General features: G+C 39.6%; 4 protein-coding genes and 1 long non-coding RNA gene across 10 annotated transcripts in view; 1 reads left to right on the top strand and 4 right to left on the bottom strand.

The window, feature by feature from the left end:
• Positions 1–133, bottom strand: part of LOC135344206 (USP6 N-terminal-like protein) — a 3,356-nt gene extending 3,223 nt beyond the window's left edge. Inside the window, exon 1 of the mRNA XM_064541389.1 lies at positions 1–133. This exon is cut by the window's left edge and continues 20 nt beyond it. The gene's annotated coding sequence lies outside the window, so the exon portion shown is untranslated.
• The window catches only part of LOC135344131 (scavenger receptor cysteine-rich domain superfamily protein-like), a gene marked incomplete in the record, with an annotated part of 804,697 nt that overhangs the window by 515,194 nt on the left and 273,502 nt on the right, over positions 1–16,001 (bottom strand).
• On the top strand, positions 360–962 carry LOC135344237 (uncharacterized). Its single transcript, XR_010397363.1, has 2 exons — positions 360–651; positions 773–962. It is a non-coding gene; the product is annotated as an uncharacterized LOC135344237 (long non-coding RNA).
• LOC135344113 (uncharacterized) lies at positions 577–14,341 on the bottom strand. 6 transcript variants are annotated; one of them, XR_010397330.1, is made up of 10 exons: positions 13,299–14,341; positions 12,756–12,842; positions 12,395–12,551; positions 12,027–12,314; positions 11,413–11,751; positions 2,426–2,566; positions 2,303–2,368; positions 2,150–2,215; positions 957–1,658; positions 577–838 (listed from the first exon to the last, which is right to left on the bottom strand). XR_010397330.1 is itself a non-coding variant. In XM_064541208.1 (6 exons), the coding sequence occupies exons 1-6, from the start codon at positions 14,337–14,339 to the stop codon at positions 8,971–8,973; spliced, it is 1,923 nt and encodes a 640-aa protein (XP_064397278.1). In that variant the 5' UTR covers positions 14,340–14,341; the 3' UTR covers positions 8,669–8,970. The 6 variants fall into 6 exon arrangements, 1 of the variants encoding a protein (XP_064397278.1); XR_010397329.1 differs by having other exon boundaries at positions 2,150–2,368; XR_010397331.1 differs by having other exon boundaries at positions 966–1,658; positions 2,150–2,368.
• LOC135344134 (NACHT, LRR and PYD domains-containing protein 3-like) lies at positions 14,340–15,909 on the bottom strand. Its single transcript, XM_064541255.1, has one exon. The coding sequence runs from the start codon at positions 15,906–15,908 to the stop codon at positions 14,340–14,342; it is 1,569 nt and encodes a 522-aa protein (XP_064397325.1). The 5' UTR covers position 15,909.

The following is a 16,001-nucleotide window of genomic DNA, read 5'->3' as shown; positions in this document are numbered from 1 at the left end:
ATTCTTCCAATCCTCCCCCGTATACCGTTTGCTCGGACATCTGTTATAGACTGGCTGGCATGTCTGTATCCTTCCCCAAACAAAAAGACATGCACGTACGTACATGGCCCCACCCACTTGTTAGATCCATTCCACAAGTTATGTAACTTCTGTTGCAGTCGCCACATTTACGTTTGTGTTGTTACTGTTACGGGATTGGCTTTGTTCACTCGATATCAGGAACGGAAGTTATTTAACCACAACCACACCCCTCGAATTCTTCACATAATAGCTTCAGGGGCACAACATTCATAAAGGATGATGCTGAAAGCCTCCTAGAGCTGTACTGTACAGCTCTAGGAGGCTTTCAGCTGTACTTTACTAAGTAGACTACTATGAGTACATTGGTACCAGGACTCCAGTGAGCAAGCTCAGGGGCGATCCTAGGATTCAGTTAATGGTGGTGCTCATTGCGCGTGAAGCGCGCCGCAAAATTTAGACCACCCCCACTTCCGGGATGACGCCCCTTTTGTCGGCAACGCCCACTGTTTTCTAGATGGTGCACAGCCACAGTACTGACAGTATTTTACAGTGCCATCAGCAAGTCAAGAATGTTTACGACCAGAAGCTCAATTCGCCTGGGATGGCAAACTCTAGCCAACTCTTCTTAAGGTATGTCAAATGTCAATGCAATCATGTCTAGTCTACTCTGTGTAAATGTAGAAGTGTAAGTGATGATAAACGTTTGTTCCTTTGCTTGATCTGACGACAGTCTTGATTCTTTTCTTTTCAGGCCACTAAAAGATTGATCAGCTTACCAGGAGATGACAGGCAGCGTACAAAGTATGACCACCAGTACCTTGATGTTGAGGAAAAGAGACTTTGTAGTTTACATTGCAAACATTGATTATTATTAATTAATTTTATTGTACATACATGTAGGCTTAATTATATAATTATACTATACATTCATGTACCTCATGTACCTGGTCCAAGAACCTTGTTGTGCTGCATGTTGTGAGGCCAGCTCAAGTGTTTGATACAGCAAACCACTTCCTGCTGCCTAGCCTTATTATTGAGCCCCTCCCCACTCTTTATTAGTTCCCATGGATATCCCAGTAACGATAAGTTTTTTAGGCTAGCTAGCTAGATCTAACTGGTATAAAGTTATTGTAACTATCACTATTAAGCTGTAGATAGCTGCAGTAAGTGTAGCTTCCTTCTAGCCAGCCAGTGATGGTTGAACTATCTACTTGAGCTTCTCTGAGTCTGGATAGGGTGCTGGAGCACCAGAGCCTGGATGGGGGTGCTGGAGCACCCTAAGCACCACCTTGTGTACGCCCCTGACTTAGCTATAGAAACAGGTGCAAGGTGGACGACGAAAACAGATTGTTACCAAAATAACGTTATTACAAATATTAATTTGTAGGTAACCATTCAGGGCAATTAAATAATGTTCGATAGCATCCCATTATTGTTTCGAGCATTCGAAAGCAGCATTGCGGTGCCATGTCAGTATAGTTTGGTCAGCACAGTACTTTACTTCAACATCTAGTCGAACACGTCTCCAAGATACACGCGTACACACAAAGTGGGCTGTCCAGCACACATTCATGTATATGAGTTGTTACTTCCCATCATTTGCTGTTTCATTGAACCCAGCAACCATTCACTCGGATCTAGAAAACAAAGGCAACAAAAATTGCAGCTCTAAAGTATTCTTAACAGAGAAGTGGAGACAACAAAATGTAGTAACATATACGATACTCTCGGAGACATGATAAGGCACTAAGACATGCAGGTATTATGTCGTCACATTTCAAACATAATACTTGATACATGCATTCTTTGATACATTTTGTAGGCTAGGAAAAATTACTGGAATAAAACGCTTCATCTAGTCTCATCCACAAAGCAGATTTCTTTCACTACACGTTATGAATGTACATACGTACTTTCTGATTTCTGATTCAAACAGGGAGAAAAGAGGAGAAAAAGAGGTGCAACGAATGCTCTGAATGTAAAAGAAGATTGTGGTTTGTGTCAAACATGCAAAGACAGTCATGCTGTTGGGGGCAGTATACGCAAAAAACAATGCTGTCAACATAATTATAATTATATAGAAACTGTGTTTAAACAGTTAATACGCAACTTAATCGTTGATACTCACCGGCACAATGCAGGCATCTTGTAACCAAGACAATCTTCTCAGAGTATTCGTTGTACCTCTTTCTCCCTGTTTGCCATAATCAATCATTTATATATCTCATGCATTTACATGCAGGTACATTCATTAAAGCGTGTAGTGAAACAAAGAATTTACTGCTTTGTGGCTGAGATTCTAGATGGACTCAGCAGGAGCGTTTTCTTCCAGTAATTTCTCCTTAGCCTACAAATGTATAAGGAAATTAATTATAGTAATTATGTTTGAAAAGTGACGACATACCTGTCTTAGTGCCTTTATCCGTGATAATCTCTTGAACATTATGTTACTACATTTTATTGTCTCCACTTTCTTTCCCAAGAGTACTTGCTTTAGAGCTGCAAACTTTGTTGCCTTTGTTTCTTAGATCCGAGTGAATGGTTGCTGGGTTCAATGGAAACATCAAATAATGGAAGGTAATAACTTATATTAATAACTGATGGAAGGTAATAACATGTACATGAATGTGTGCTGGACAGCCCACTTTGCGTACGCGTGTACCTTGGAGACGTGTTTGACTATAGAAGTTGGTCCCTTAAAGTACTGCTAATCAAACGAGTGTTGCAAGCGTGCGCTTGCTAATGCCTCTCGCCATGTTTTTGCTTTCGCTCAACAGTATATTAGAGTGTTATAGAAGAGGTAAATACTTTGCAATGTGCTTTGATTGTTTCACAAGAAAGGGGTGTCCACAGTTAATTGATCGTCTTAAATGGCCTGTAGCCATGCAAACAGTGGGAGCAAACCTTTGTCAAAGGCATAGACAGTGATAAGTATTGAAGACAGAATTCAATCACAGAAAGTAGTATATCTATAACAAGCAGTCTAAAAAGAGTTATCGAAAAGGTTGGTTTGTCTTACCAGGACCTCAACAAAGAAAATTGATTTCTGCCAGGATCTGGGGTTCAAAATGGATTCTCTTACACGTAGTATATTGAGCGCGCATGCGCATTACATCCAGGAATAAGGGGTGTGTCTGTAAGTTAAAAAAAAAATAATAGCTACTGAGCAGTTACAGCTGGAACAGACACACAAGACAGACACACACAGTCAGCTTTACCGTAACCCTCGTACGGCTACACCTCGAGGCATAACTACTGCTTTTGAATGCTCAAAACAATAAATCAGTGGGATGCCATCAAATGAAAAATTCCAAAACACCGTTACCGTATTCACCTGAATTACCGGGACACTCTATTCTAAGGGACACTTCGGACTTACGTAATTTTTTTCACTCTATATTAAAGAACAACAGGAAATGTAAATATTTTTAGATGTCCCGATCTAATTAGAACGAAAAAGAACATGCCCCTAACGTCAGCTCGATAGACACTCAAAACTGATAGACACTCAAAACTCTTAGAAACTCTCTGGATTCTACTCTCTGGCACCGTAATATGTCACTGACGGTTGAAGACACCACTTTGTAGACATGGAACCCGCGTACATGCACAGCTTCTAAACTGCGAAAGACATTTTAGCTGCAGAGCTAGCCTCGGCCTGGAATCGAGGCCGTGTACGTACCTTAAATGGGGAAATATTCGTTCTAATTACTACGGGACACCCTAATACAAGGGACACTTCGACTTTAACGTAATTTTTCTTGCTCTATTCCAAGGGACACTGCAAGCCGTAATAATTTTTTTGTGTCCCGGTAATTCGGGTGAATACGGTAACGATACATGTTCTTAACTTACTGTCATTACTTACTTTGGTAACAATGTGAGTCTGTTCATCGTCCATGCACCTGCACCTGCACCTTGCTCACTGAAGTCCTGGTACTCATAGTACAGTAGAGCTGTGCAGCCCTAGGAGGCATTCAACATCATCCACTACTCCTCCATAATATTGTTGTGCCCAGTCCCAGTGCAACTGCTGAAGAATTCTAGGGGTGTGGTTGTGGTTAAATTTAACTTCCGTTCCTGACATCGAGTGAACAAAGCCAATCCCTTACTGTTACTTTGGAGCGGAAGTATAGGTGGTCGGGACTCCGGCATGCGTTGCACATCTCGTTTCTAAGTTGTCGGCTGTATTGGTGCACTGGTCGGGACTACTACTTAACTGGGACTCCAGTTACTGGCTAGGATTCTAGCTTGCGCAGAAGGTCGGGACGCCGGCTATTTTTTTCCCTCTTTTTTTACTTAGTTTAATCATCACAGATAAAGAAGAGGGAGCATATGCAAAGAGATATAAAATATAGTGTATACCTCTTTCTTGTCAGTTGAGGTTTGCGGAAAGTTAATATTTAATTTGCTTTCTGGCAATGCCTATATCTTTCGTTTCCGAAGTTCTCAGTAATATACTGTAGTAGACTTGTTCACTATCTGGGACTCCAGCCTGCACTTAGCTCATGGGACTCCATGCATGCAGTTACCGCGTACTGGCTGGGACTCCATGCAGTTACCGCAATTTGATACCGCGTACTGGCTATGAGCTCATATAGCTGGGACACCAGTTAAAGGTCAGGACGCCAGCTGAACTCCTTTTAGTTGGACATCTAGAAACTGTGTGTATATTGCCAGCCCGTGGGAAAACAAGTATATATAGCTGTATACCTAAAGCAAATCTGGACCCTTCCCGGCCCTTTTGATACAATGCCTTGCTGGTAAGCATCACTCGTAAATGTATTTTTTTATTGTTGTGAAGTCCTATTGCTAGAATGGTCTAACTAGGTAGATGGTTCAAGTATTGTTAAGGAATGCAAGCTACTAGCAGCAGAATTCTTACACGACAGTAAGACTTAAGGTTTGTCTTTTTGGTGATTTTTTGAAAGTTAAAATAGGTGACTGTAACTAGTGTGTATGAATGACATGCAAAGCTATATGCATGGCAGACTTCACTAGATGCAAGCAAAGTCAGCAGCCCTGCCAAATGTGTTTGTTTGGTAAAGATCATTAATCACACAGATGAAGGTTTTGTAATAATAATATTGATAAAAAATTAACAATGTTAGCAACAAAGAAAGAGTCAATGACTTTTATGAGCAATTATGGATTCGCTAGTTAAAGGTGAATTAGGTGCATTAGTCATTTTGAGGGGGCGTTATCCCAACTCGTACTTCTTATCTGGCGTGGCGTAAGCCTACAGAGTATTGTGGAGCAGCTGGTCATAATATCTCTTCTTCCAGATCCTTCACAGAGGGAGGGAGTTTGGGAATGGTGGCCAACTTTGTTATGAATGTTCTGAGTTTGCAGCTTAGCTCTTGGTGAAACCCTTCCTCATCTGTTAGCTGATATCTTTACAATATGAACAGTGATACGATCTTGGTTAAGTACCGAATATAGTGGGTTATTTCCGTATGGTGGGAATTTTCGTATATAGCATTATACGAAAATTGAAATTGCAATAGTCACTATCTTCAATTTTCAAGAACGTCAATTTTTCTGCTGATTTGGCTCATCGCAAAGGTTTTTTATCCGCAACACATTCTAGTAAGGTATAAACCTTGCATTCCTTTAACGAGCAAAAACATTGATACAAAACTAATAGTCCATTTGTTTTTTCTCCATGTACACACAGTTGTAGAGTCCTCATCTTCATCACTAGTCCTCAATGTTGTCCTACCAAGTCCTGTTGTGAGTGTGTTGGCTGTACTATATAGCTGTAGTTGTCCTGGGTGGGGCTCTCTACGGATACATTCAAGTGGTTACTCATCTGTTGAAGTTAAAAAACCAACAAACTGGAACTGCTGAACTGATATTAACATAGTCATGATAATAATTATTGGTGCAAAACTGAAAATGTCATTTCATTCTTATTATTAATTAAGCAGTTGAGTTATTTATTTTTGTGCTCATTGTTCAATTGTATCAATGAGAGCTCACTTTATATAATTATTGAGATAAAACACTTGTTGCATATCTAGTTCTAATATGTCTTGTCCACGTCCACTGATAACACTATAATAAGGGTTCATCTTTCACTGTATATAGTCTAGGGAAGACCAAGCGATTTATGTGGTACATTACTTTATCCAGAGATATCATAATTATTGGAGGGCTATAAGAAACCACAGTGGCTCCACCAACGAAACAGTGACGTACTCCTATAGATCAAGATCTCAAACTGTACAGAGTTTTAGTTAGAACACACGTAGCCGAGTGTTTTAATATGTAGTAATCAGTGGCGTAGCAAGGATTTGGGGAAGGGCAGGGCTCAAATCAGTTGAGCAGGGCCAGAGCATAACACTAAAAAAAGGTCCTAAGCAGTCAGCATGCGCATTAGATGGCCCTGCCCACATTTCCGACATCATTCTAGTAACTATGCATGCAGTATACAGTGCAGAATACATCGACAGATCGCGGCTGAGTTGGAATAAATAAAGCACAAAAGGGAGGGCTCTAGCCCCGTCAGCCCCCCTCTGCCTACGCCACTGGTCATTGCACATTTAACTATAATAATTATAAGGATAATGATGTACTTAGTTGGTGATCAATTCAGATCAGTATACATATCGATCTCATCCATTCCTTTACACACTTATAAAACTCCATCATGCATGTTCGATTGTATAATTGTACATGTTCACATTATTTTGAACTTACATGACATGATGTATGCATGTCAGTTATAGCAAGAGTTCATTAGGAAGAGTACGCAACTCCAATAGACTGTACACAGGAGCACAAATACTCACTATTGTAACAGCAAGCACACTTGAGGTATACAAGGCATTAAAAGTCTGTGGTTTTGCTTCCACTCCGTCCAATGAAATCACAGTCACATCCAGGCAATCAAGTTTTCTATATTAAGTCTTGCTATTTGTTCCTTCCAAAAAGCTACACATGCCATGGGAGGTTATAAAAGAGTTAAAATTATAATAATTATACTGACTTAATTGTGGCTGCTGAGTGTGCAGACTTACAAAATCCCCACCCATGCACACAGGGGAGGCAAAGTTAATACAAATCCCCACCCTATCCCGGGAGGGGGTATGGTTTGCATTGATAGGTGCATTATTTCACTGCCTGTATACAATGAGCATTACTTGACATTAATTTTAACCAAAAAATGTCCGAGTTTGAGTATGGTTACAATGAGTAGAAAAACATTCCAAGGGTATTCCGGGATGTTGATCATTTAAAGTCCCCAGAGGGTAAAATAACTCAACCAGGTAATTACACTGAATGTGTACTGCATTCACACACCACATCCACTCACACACACTTCTACACTTATAGAGACACACCAGAGGGAGTACCACAGGACAATGTAGCTCAAGCAATTAGCCTTTGAGTGAATACTAATTATTCGCCCACGTTGCATGTGTGTTATTGCTGAGTGTGATCATTAATCTGGTGAAATCAGAGGCTACCTACCGGTAATTGCTTGAGCTGCACCAGCCTGGCAGTCGGACCTCCTCTGGAGACAAACTCACACATGCATGCCTCACATGTAACCTATACTTTGCAGCATCACATATATGTGGCTCTTGGGACGCCTTCCTTTGCATGGGTAGTTATGTACCTACGGAGGACCCTCATTGGAGGTACTATGTGTGCAGCTGTTGAGGATACTCACTTTATCTACGCCCACTGATCATGAAGTCACTGGCAGACACAGAGCTTACAATGAATCTCTTGATTAAAGACTGTCTATAATACGTGCTACCATTCAACAAATTCTACCGTGACATCAAAAGTGCACTATTTTTACACATTCCTCGCCAATTGAAAATGTGAGTGATTCCTTGGAGGTTTTCACACTTCAAGACACCTTATTATATACCTCGTGCGTGTGCAGTGTGCAATAGGGGTAGAGTGATTGATGTGTGTGCGTGTGCGTGGACACAACACATTTGCTGTTTAAGCGAACTAGACACTATACTGCTTTAACTGCTAATCAGACAGCGATTGAGGATATACTTATAATGGAAACGTCTGTGTTTAGCGGATCTTAATATTCTTCAAGCAAAGTATAGCCATTTATAATCATATTGTTAAACAAGTGCCTCCAACTGTGACATGGGGCTCAAAATTCCTCGTGGCATCTCTCGAGGGTAGATCTTCTGGTGAATGTATTTGTGTTCTTAGTGCCCGAGCAGCAAGTATAGCTGTGAACTGCAACACTGTATATATAGTATCAGTTTATAGTGAATTCCATGGAATTGCAGAGTGGTTGCTGCGTTATTGTATTTTCTAACCATAAAGGACACGAAGCATTCAATGCATATTTCTGCTTTTCAAAGGTTGTTTTAGAGAAATCACTATTATAATTATACCATTAACAATCGATCAACGCAGTACCTATATATACGATTATTGTTAGTTTGTTGCATAATTTATAGCTGTACAACTGTTGGTCTGGCCATGGGCCACAGCTAAGTGGTCTAGACCACCCAAACCAATTGGTGACATTAATTAATAAGGTCAAATTCGCACACTATATACGTATTACTTTTACTACTACTCTGCAGGAGAATGAAGGAGAGAGTTCATTTCAAAGACATAAAATTAGTGCAAAAACATCATTGTGTGTGTGTATGTGTGTCAGAATCTGTGTGGATTTTTTGATCAACTAGTACGTACATCTGATTATAACAAATGAGACTGATAATTATACAGGATGTGAGTAACATGATTATAATACAGAATTCTTGATGTAGGAAACAAACAGCCTGATATGTGTATATGTACAATAAAAGGTTAATGATCTATGAAAAACTAAATTATCAGTTACCACACATCAAGTATTTGTCTCTCAAAAAACGAAATAATAACTACTCTACAACTAGCTATAATTGAATAATGTTCACATGCATGCACTATATATAGCTATTGACTTTATAACATCTATATAGTACCTGTATCAAGGGTGAAAATAACACATAATGTACATACAGGGGGACTCTCTGTGTTACAAGGGAGTGTATAGTACAGCAGTCTGCATGTATAATGTCATATACAGGGGGACTCTCTGTGTTACAAGGGAGTGTAGTACAGCAATCTGCATGTATAATGTCATACAGGGGGACTCTCTGTGTTACAAGGGAGTGTAGTACAGCAATCTGCATGTATAATGTCATACAGGGGGACTCTCTGTGTTACAAGGGAGTGTATAGTACAGCAATCTGCATGTATAATGTCATATACAGGGGGACTCTCTGTGTTACAAGGGAGTGTAGTACAGCAATCTGCATGTATAATGTCATACAGGGGGACTCTCTGTGTTACAAGGGAGTGTAGTACAGCAATCTGCATGTATAATGTCATACAGGGGGACTCTCTGTGTTACAAGGGAGTGTATAGTACAGCAATCTGCATGTATAATGTCATACAGTGTTTATATTTATCTCGGCAGAAAACCGTGAGCTCTGAGCTGCTATTTGATTATGAAGCGTTATACAACCCAAACTAACGCCGAAGGTTCTGCACTTTAGTGCTCTAGAGTTACTTAGTCTAATGTTTTTGTACCTGCATGGCATGCAAGTGATGTATAACTATAATTATTATATATAGCACTAAAACTAGTGCTAATCACATGATCTTCAGCCAATCAGCTTAATATCTAAAAGTATATAGTCACCTGACCAATACATGCTTCTTAATCCACACTGAAGGTGTGCATGCTTTATAAGTTGTATGCTCACATACATTAAAATACTTAATCTTGGCGGTGTGTTCTAAATAGTATACCTTAATGTTACTATTATATAGACGGGTAGTAATTTTAGCGTTTTCAGATTTTTCTCTGTTTTTAGGATACTAATTTTGGCGGATTTGGCAAATTCATTACCACAATAATATCTCAAAAGATGTACAAGTATGAGTTTTAGGAAAGTTGAAGTCAGATACAGATGTAAAAAAAGGGCTAACATACTCTCAAAAGTACATTACAATTAGAAAAAAAAGAAGAAAACATTTTTTTTTATGAGATTCATAATTGCGTTATTATCAGCGCGTACTTAATTTAGCGTTGAATTACAAATTCGCTAAAATTCGCTAAAATTAGTACAGTAGAACCTCGCTAATCCGAATAGAGCGGGACCAGACCCCATCCGAATACAGTAGACTCTCGCTATTCCGGCTCTCTGAAGTACGGCCACCTCGATATACCGGCCATTTGGCTTGGCACGGAATGCTAGCTATAATTATGTTTACTGCACAAAACTCACCCTGAAGTACGGCCACTCGCTATTCCGTTTACCGGCCAGTGCTGGCTGTCCCAAACAAGGTTTTCATTTATACGTATATTGTGACAGGCTCTGGGAAAACCAGACTATTGGAGCAGGCTAAAATTTTGGTGATTAATATACCAAATGATAGAGCAGAGCATCGCCTACACAATGATATGCTTAGTGTTCACATATACATATACATATACATATACCCGAGTTATGCGCATTAGAAACTCGAAGCCGTAAATGTAGTATCGAGAAAAACGCCTCTCAAAGATTGCTCAATTAGGAAAAATAAGGTGATAGCGAAAGTTTGGACAAAGCGTTTTGATGGAAAGATTTGGATTTAGAGCATCAGATTTTACAGAGAGGTAGTAGAAGGACTATAGATACTTATACACCAATAACATTTATTTTATTTGAGATTTTATACTGTAGGCATAAATTTAGCTGTAGCTCAATACTAAATTCTGCTCCAATAGTCTGGTTTTCCCAGAGCCTGTCACATATTACGGCCGGATATGACGTTTTGGGTGCGGTTTAACAGATAAAATTGGATTACACTTAAATAGAGAACAGAATGATTCATTATCCTACATTATCCTCGAGACAAGAACCACAAAAGTAGTCATTAGATTCGAGGTAAGGTCATTTTTAAGCCGCGGCTATTTCCTGAGCTGCAGCCCGGCCAAGCTGCATGGTCCCAAGGGTGACCGGATTAACGAGAGTCTACTGTACATGAAATTTCCGGATTAACAGATGTCATTATAATTGATTATGAATATCATTAACGAAGACACTTTTGTACATGTATTGATATCACTGTGGCCAGAAGTGAAGCTGCTAGCTAGAATAGTCTTTATCTCAACTTTCTCTCCAATACAGTGAGTCTTGTGAGCTCTCTCTTCGTTTCTTAGCAATAAAATTATTGCTGATTCAGCTAAGCAATTTACATTGCGCCATGCGCAGTACTCTATTCTACTGACAGCCCCTCCTCTTTTTCAGTTTGCTATTTTTGTCCGGATTTGCGAGGTTAAAAGGGGTCTGGAATAGTGAGGTTCACTGTTTATAATAGACAATAAGGTAATTAACATGCATAATGTACCCACTCACGCACCTTTGGCTGACAAATACTGTGCCACCTTGATAGCAACGTCTCCTTTGTCCAGGGAGATTAGGATGAGTAGCAGAGCTCTGAAGGTACCCTCTGAAAGAACTCTATTCAGCCAATATTTCAGAGCCAGCTTTATTCCAGCATGTGTTCGATTCAATGCTGTTCTAGCCTTCTCTTCAATGACATCAGTTTGCTGTCCAGGTGAGAGCCCCAGTATTTCAACATAGTCATTAGTGTTGTCGAAATATGAAGATAATTTGGGAAGGTCTAATTCTTCTACTCTTGTGTCAAGCTGCTCGTCAGTGATATTAGTTTCTCTCTTTAGTGCTTCAATGGTCAGGCCTGATAATAGGACAGCGAGCCAATAATTAACATCACACGTGTGCCTTTGGGCTTCTATAAATCTCATATAGACACCTCAAAAACAGTGTCTAACTAGTAAAATTAAAGCACCATGCAGAGTGTCTGCTGTATTATATAGAATAATGAAAATTGCCCAGAAAAGTTTCCAGGATAATTAATAAGCAGCTGCCTTGTAATGTTTGTGGAGCACACAATTATTTTTTTGATGATGATGCAAAATAGCATTAACTAATATGCTTTGAGTATCAACCTACTGTTATTAGGTACTTCTTTTAGTGTGTGAGACACCTCAGGAGCGTTCATGACATCATGATCAGCAGCCTGAGTGCCGGGTACGAATGCATGACTCCTCACGTCACATTGTTGTCCAGATGAGAGGCCTTGCTCCATAAGATAGTCGTTATGGATGCTGTCAGATTGTGACGACATTTCAGAGAGGTGTGTTTCTTCTACTGTTGTGTCAAGCTGCTCGTTAGTGACTTCAGCGTCTCTCTTTACTGTTTCAATAGGCAAACCTTGCGAAGGAAAAGATAACGAGTCTGCTGCATGCATAAATAGGACGTAATTATTTTTAAAACAATGATTCAACTACATTATATATAACAACATGCAAACTGCTTACTTTGTAGCTGTTGTTTTTGGCTGGTTAAATTGGAAATATCAGTAGCAGCTGTGGAATCCTGACTAGCTGTAGGGGACCTATCCTCCTTTAGTGCATTCAGATCTTCATCAGTAGCTTTAAAGTCCGTATCCTCACTAATAGAATCAGTACTAGTGTGCTGTGATTGCAAGGAGACATGTATAATTATTACATCCATGCATCAGTGAACGCATGCATTTTACAACTTTCAGATCAAAAAGGGTATGACAGTACAATTGAATGAAAATTGACACATGCAAATGGCAATCATCGTTGTTCATAACAAGAATTAACATCATGCATGATACAGCAGGTCATACACTCAGACAATGTAAGTACTTACCTCTGGCAGAGAGTCACTCGCATCATCAGGTGTTGTTGATTCAGAACTAGTGGAATCAAACTCCTCATCTTCAGTCGTGTTTCTCTCCTATTATTACATAATTATATAATTATATAGTTATAGTAACCCAGCCATCTCAGTGTGATGAAAGTGTGTGCATGCATGCAGGATCAATGTATAGCTAGAATGTTCAGGAGCTCTGACTGAAGGGTATAGGGATGAGCCTCACACTAAGTAGTATCTTGCCTTGGTAAAAAAAAGTTGTGAAGCTTCGGCACAATCACAATTTCGCAAAGCTTCGTTATAAGTTTTTATAACAACAAAAATAACAACTTATTTCGTCAACATTTTCTGAAGTAGTGGCGAAGCTTCACAAATTAAGTACGCAACCCACCTTACATTGCATAAACTATCATCTAGAGTGCCAATTATATGTGTAGTGTACGTTATACCAAACATTAAAAGGACTCGGTGCTATAATAATGATGTCTTGCTCAAAACTTGATGCATCCTTTTCATACAATACACTTGCTGTGGCCTTACCTTCAAAAACTCATCAAGTTTCTTCACTGTCTCTGTACTCACGAGATTATCATCTAGATCAATATCCTCAATGCATGGAAACACTGAAGGCAAATACGTAATAAGAGTATTCACTGCGTCATCATCGATGCTGTTGTCTTGAAGGTCCCACCGTTTTAAACACTTTAGTTGAATATCGTGGAATTTTAGGTGTGACAATAATGTAAATATATCGTTTGAAGTAATTCGACACTTATCACAATCCAGCTTCTCCAGTGACAGGCAGCACTGAATACAATCAGCTAGTATGAATATGTTCTTGCCATGAAGCAAATTTCGACGAAGACCGAGACTTACTGTAGTGCTGTTAAGAGATTCTAAAGAATTATTCAAACTGAGGTCAGTAATGGAAGTGTGAATAGTTGATTCCAGATGAAGTCTTGTTACTGGACAGTTTTCATTAGAGAGCATTCTAAAGATGGCTGACAAACCGCTGTGTCCAAGTGGATTGTTATCAATACTCAAATTGATTTCACAGGAGAGAAGGTTTGAAACATCTTCTAAAGAAACCAACACTTTGTCAGATAATGTTTTTGCTGCTTCACCGTCAAGATTAGTCTTACTTAAGTTCAGCTCCAACTCCTTCCTATTAGTAGCAAGTCTTACAAAGGCCTCTCCTATTGCACTAGCTCCAGGTACACTGAGATTGTTCTCAGAGAGATCAAGGTCATTCAGATTAGGACAGTGAGAGGCAATGGATGGTAAGAGTTCAGTCAGTAGTCTTCCATTCTCCTCAACATTGTCAGGGAGGGTATTTGATAATTGCATCCTCTCAAGATTACCGAAAATGTTGGATTTAATAGCCATTGTCAAGCAAGCTACATGAGTGTCCCCGCTTTGTTTGTTGTTTCGAAATGATAGCCTTTTCAATTTGTTACATTGACCAGGAAATGTTTGATTTTCAATTTCATCAAAATCGGTTGTCGTTATTAGGCCTTGGTTGACTGCATGTGTGTGGTCCAGATCAAGTCTTGTTACTGGATAGTTTTCATTAGAGAGCATTCAAAAGATGGCTGACAAGCCGCTGTGTCCAAGTGGGTTGTTATCAATACGCAAATTGATTTCACAAGAGAGTGGATTTGACATATTCCCTAAAGAAGCCAAAACATTATCAGAAAATGCTTTCACTGCTTCGCTGTCGAGACTAGTCTTCCTTAAGTTCAGTTTTAACTCCGTCCTATTAGTAGCAAGTCTTACAAAGGCCTCTCCTATTGCACTAGCTCCAGGTACACCAAGATTGTTCTCAGAGAGATCAATGTCATTCAGATGAGGACAGTGAGAGGCAATGGATGGTAAGAGTTCAGTCAGTAGTTTTCCATTCTCCTCAACATTGTCAGGGAGAGTATTTGATAGTTGCAACCATTCAAGATTACCAAAAATGTTGGCTTTAATAACCATTGTCAAGCAAGCTACATGAGTGTTTCCGCTTGGTTTGTTGTTTTGAAATGATAACCTTTTCAATTTGCTACATTGACCAGGAAATATTAGAGTTTTAAAATCGGTTGCCGTTATTAAGCCCTGGTTGACTGCATGTGTGTGGTCCAGATGAAGTCTTGTTACTGGACAGTTTTCATTAGAGAGCATTCTAAAGATGGCTAACAAGCCGCCGTGTCCAAGTGGATTGTTATCAATACGCAAATTGATTTCACAAGAGAGTGGATTTGACACAATCCCTAAAGAAGACAAAACTTTGTCAGAAAATACTGTCGCTGCTTCACTCTCGAGATTAGTCTTACTTAAGTTCACCTCCAACTTCTTCCTATTGGTAGCAAGTCTTACAAAGGCCTCTCCTATTGCACTAGCTCCAGGTACACCAAGATTGTTCTCAGAGAGATCAAGGTCATTCAGATTAGGACAGTGAGAGGCAATGGATGGTAAGAGTTCAGTCAGTAGTCTTCCATTCTCCTCAACATTGTCAGGGAGGGCATTTGATAGTTGCAACCATTCAAGATTACCGAAAATGTTGGCTTTAATAGCCATTGTCAAGCAAGCTACATGAGTGTCCCCGCTTGGTTTGTTGTTTCGAAAATACAACCTTTTCAATTTGCTACATCGACCACGAAATGTTGGAGTTTCAATTTCACCAAAATCGGTTGCCGTTATTAGGCCCTGGTTGACTGCATGTGTATGGTTCAGATCAATTTCTGTTACTGGACAGTTTTCATTAGAGAGCATTCTAAAGATGGCTGACAAGCCGCTGTGTCCAAGTGGATTGTTATCAATACTCAACTCAATTTCACAAGAGAGAAGGTTTGAAACATCCTCTAAAGAAGCTAACACTTTGTCAGATAATGTTTTTGCTGCTTCGCTGTCGAGATTGGTCTCACTTAAGTTCAGCTCCAACTTCTTCCTATTGGCAGCAAGTCTTACAAAGGCCTCTCCTATTGCACTAGCTCCAGGTACACCAAGATTGTTCTCAGAGAGATCAATGTCATTCAGATTAGGACAGTGAGAGGCAATGGATGATAAGAGTTCAGTCAGTAGTCTTCCATTCTCCTCAACATTGTCAGGGAGGGTATTTGATAGTTGCATCCTCTTAAGATTACCAAAAATGTTGGCCTTAATAGCCATTGTCAAGCAAGCTATGTGAGTGTCCCCGCTTGATTCGTTGTTTTGAAATGTTAGCCTTTTCAATTTGCTACATTTACCAGGAAATTCAATTTC

This window comes from Halichondria panicea, chromosome 11 (assembly GCF_963675165.1).
Source record: "Halichondria panicea chromosome 11, odHalPani1.1, whole genome shotgun sequence".
Taxonomy (NCBI): domain Eukaryota; kingdom Metazoa; phylum Porifera; class Demospongiae; order Suberitida; family Halichondriidae; genus Halichondria; species Halichondria panicea.
The sequence above is the reverse complement of the archived record's forward strand: the minus strand, read 5'-3'. Positions and strand labels throughout refer to the sequence as shown.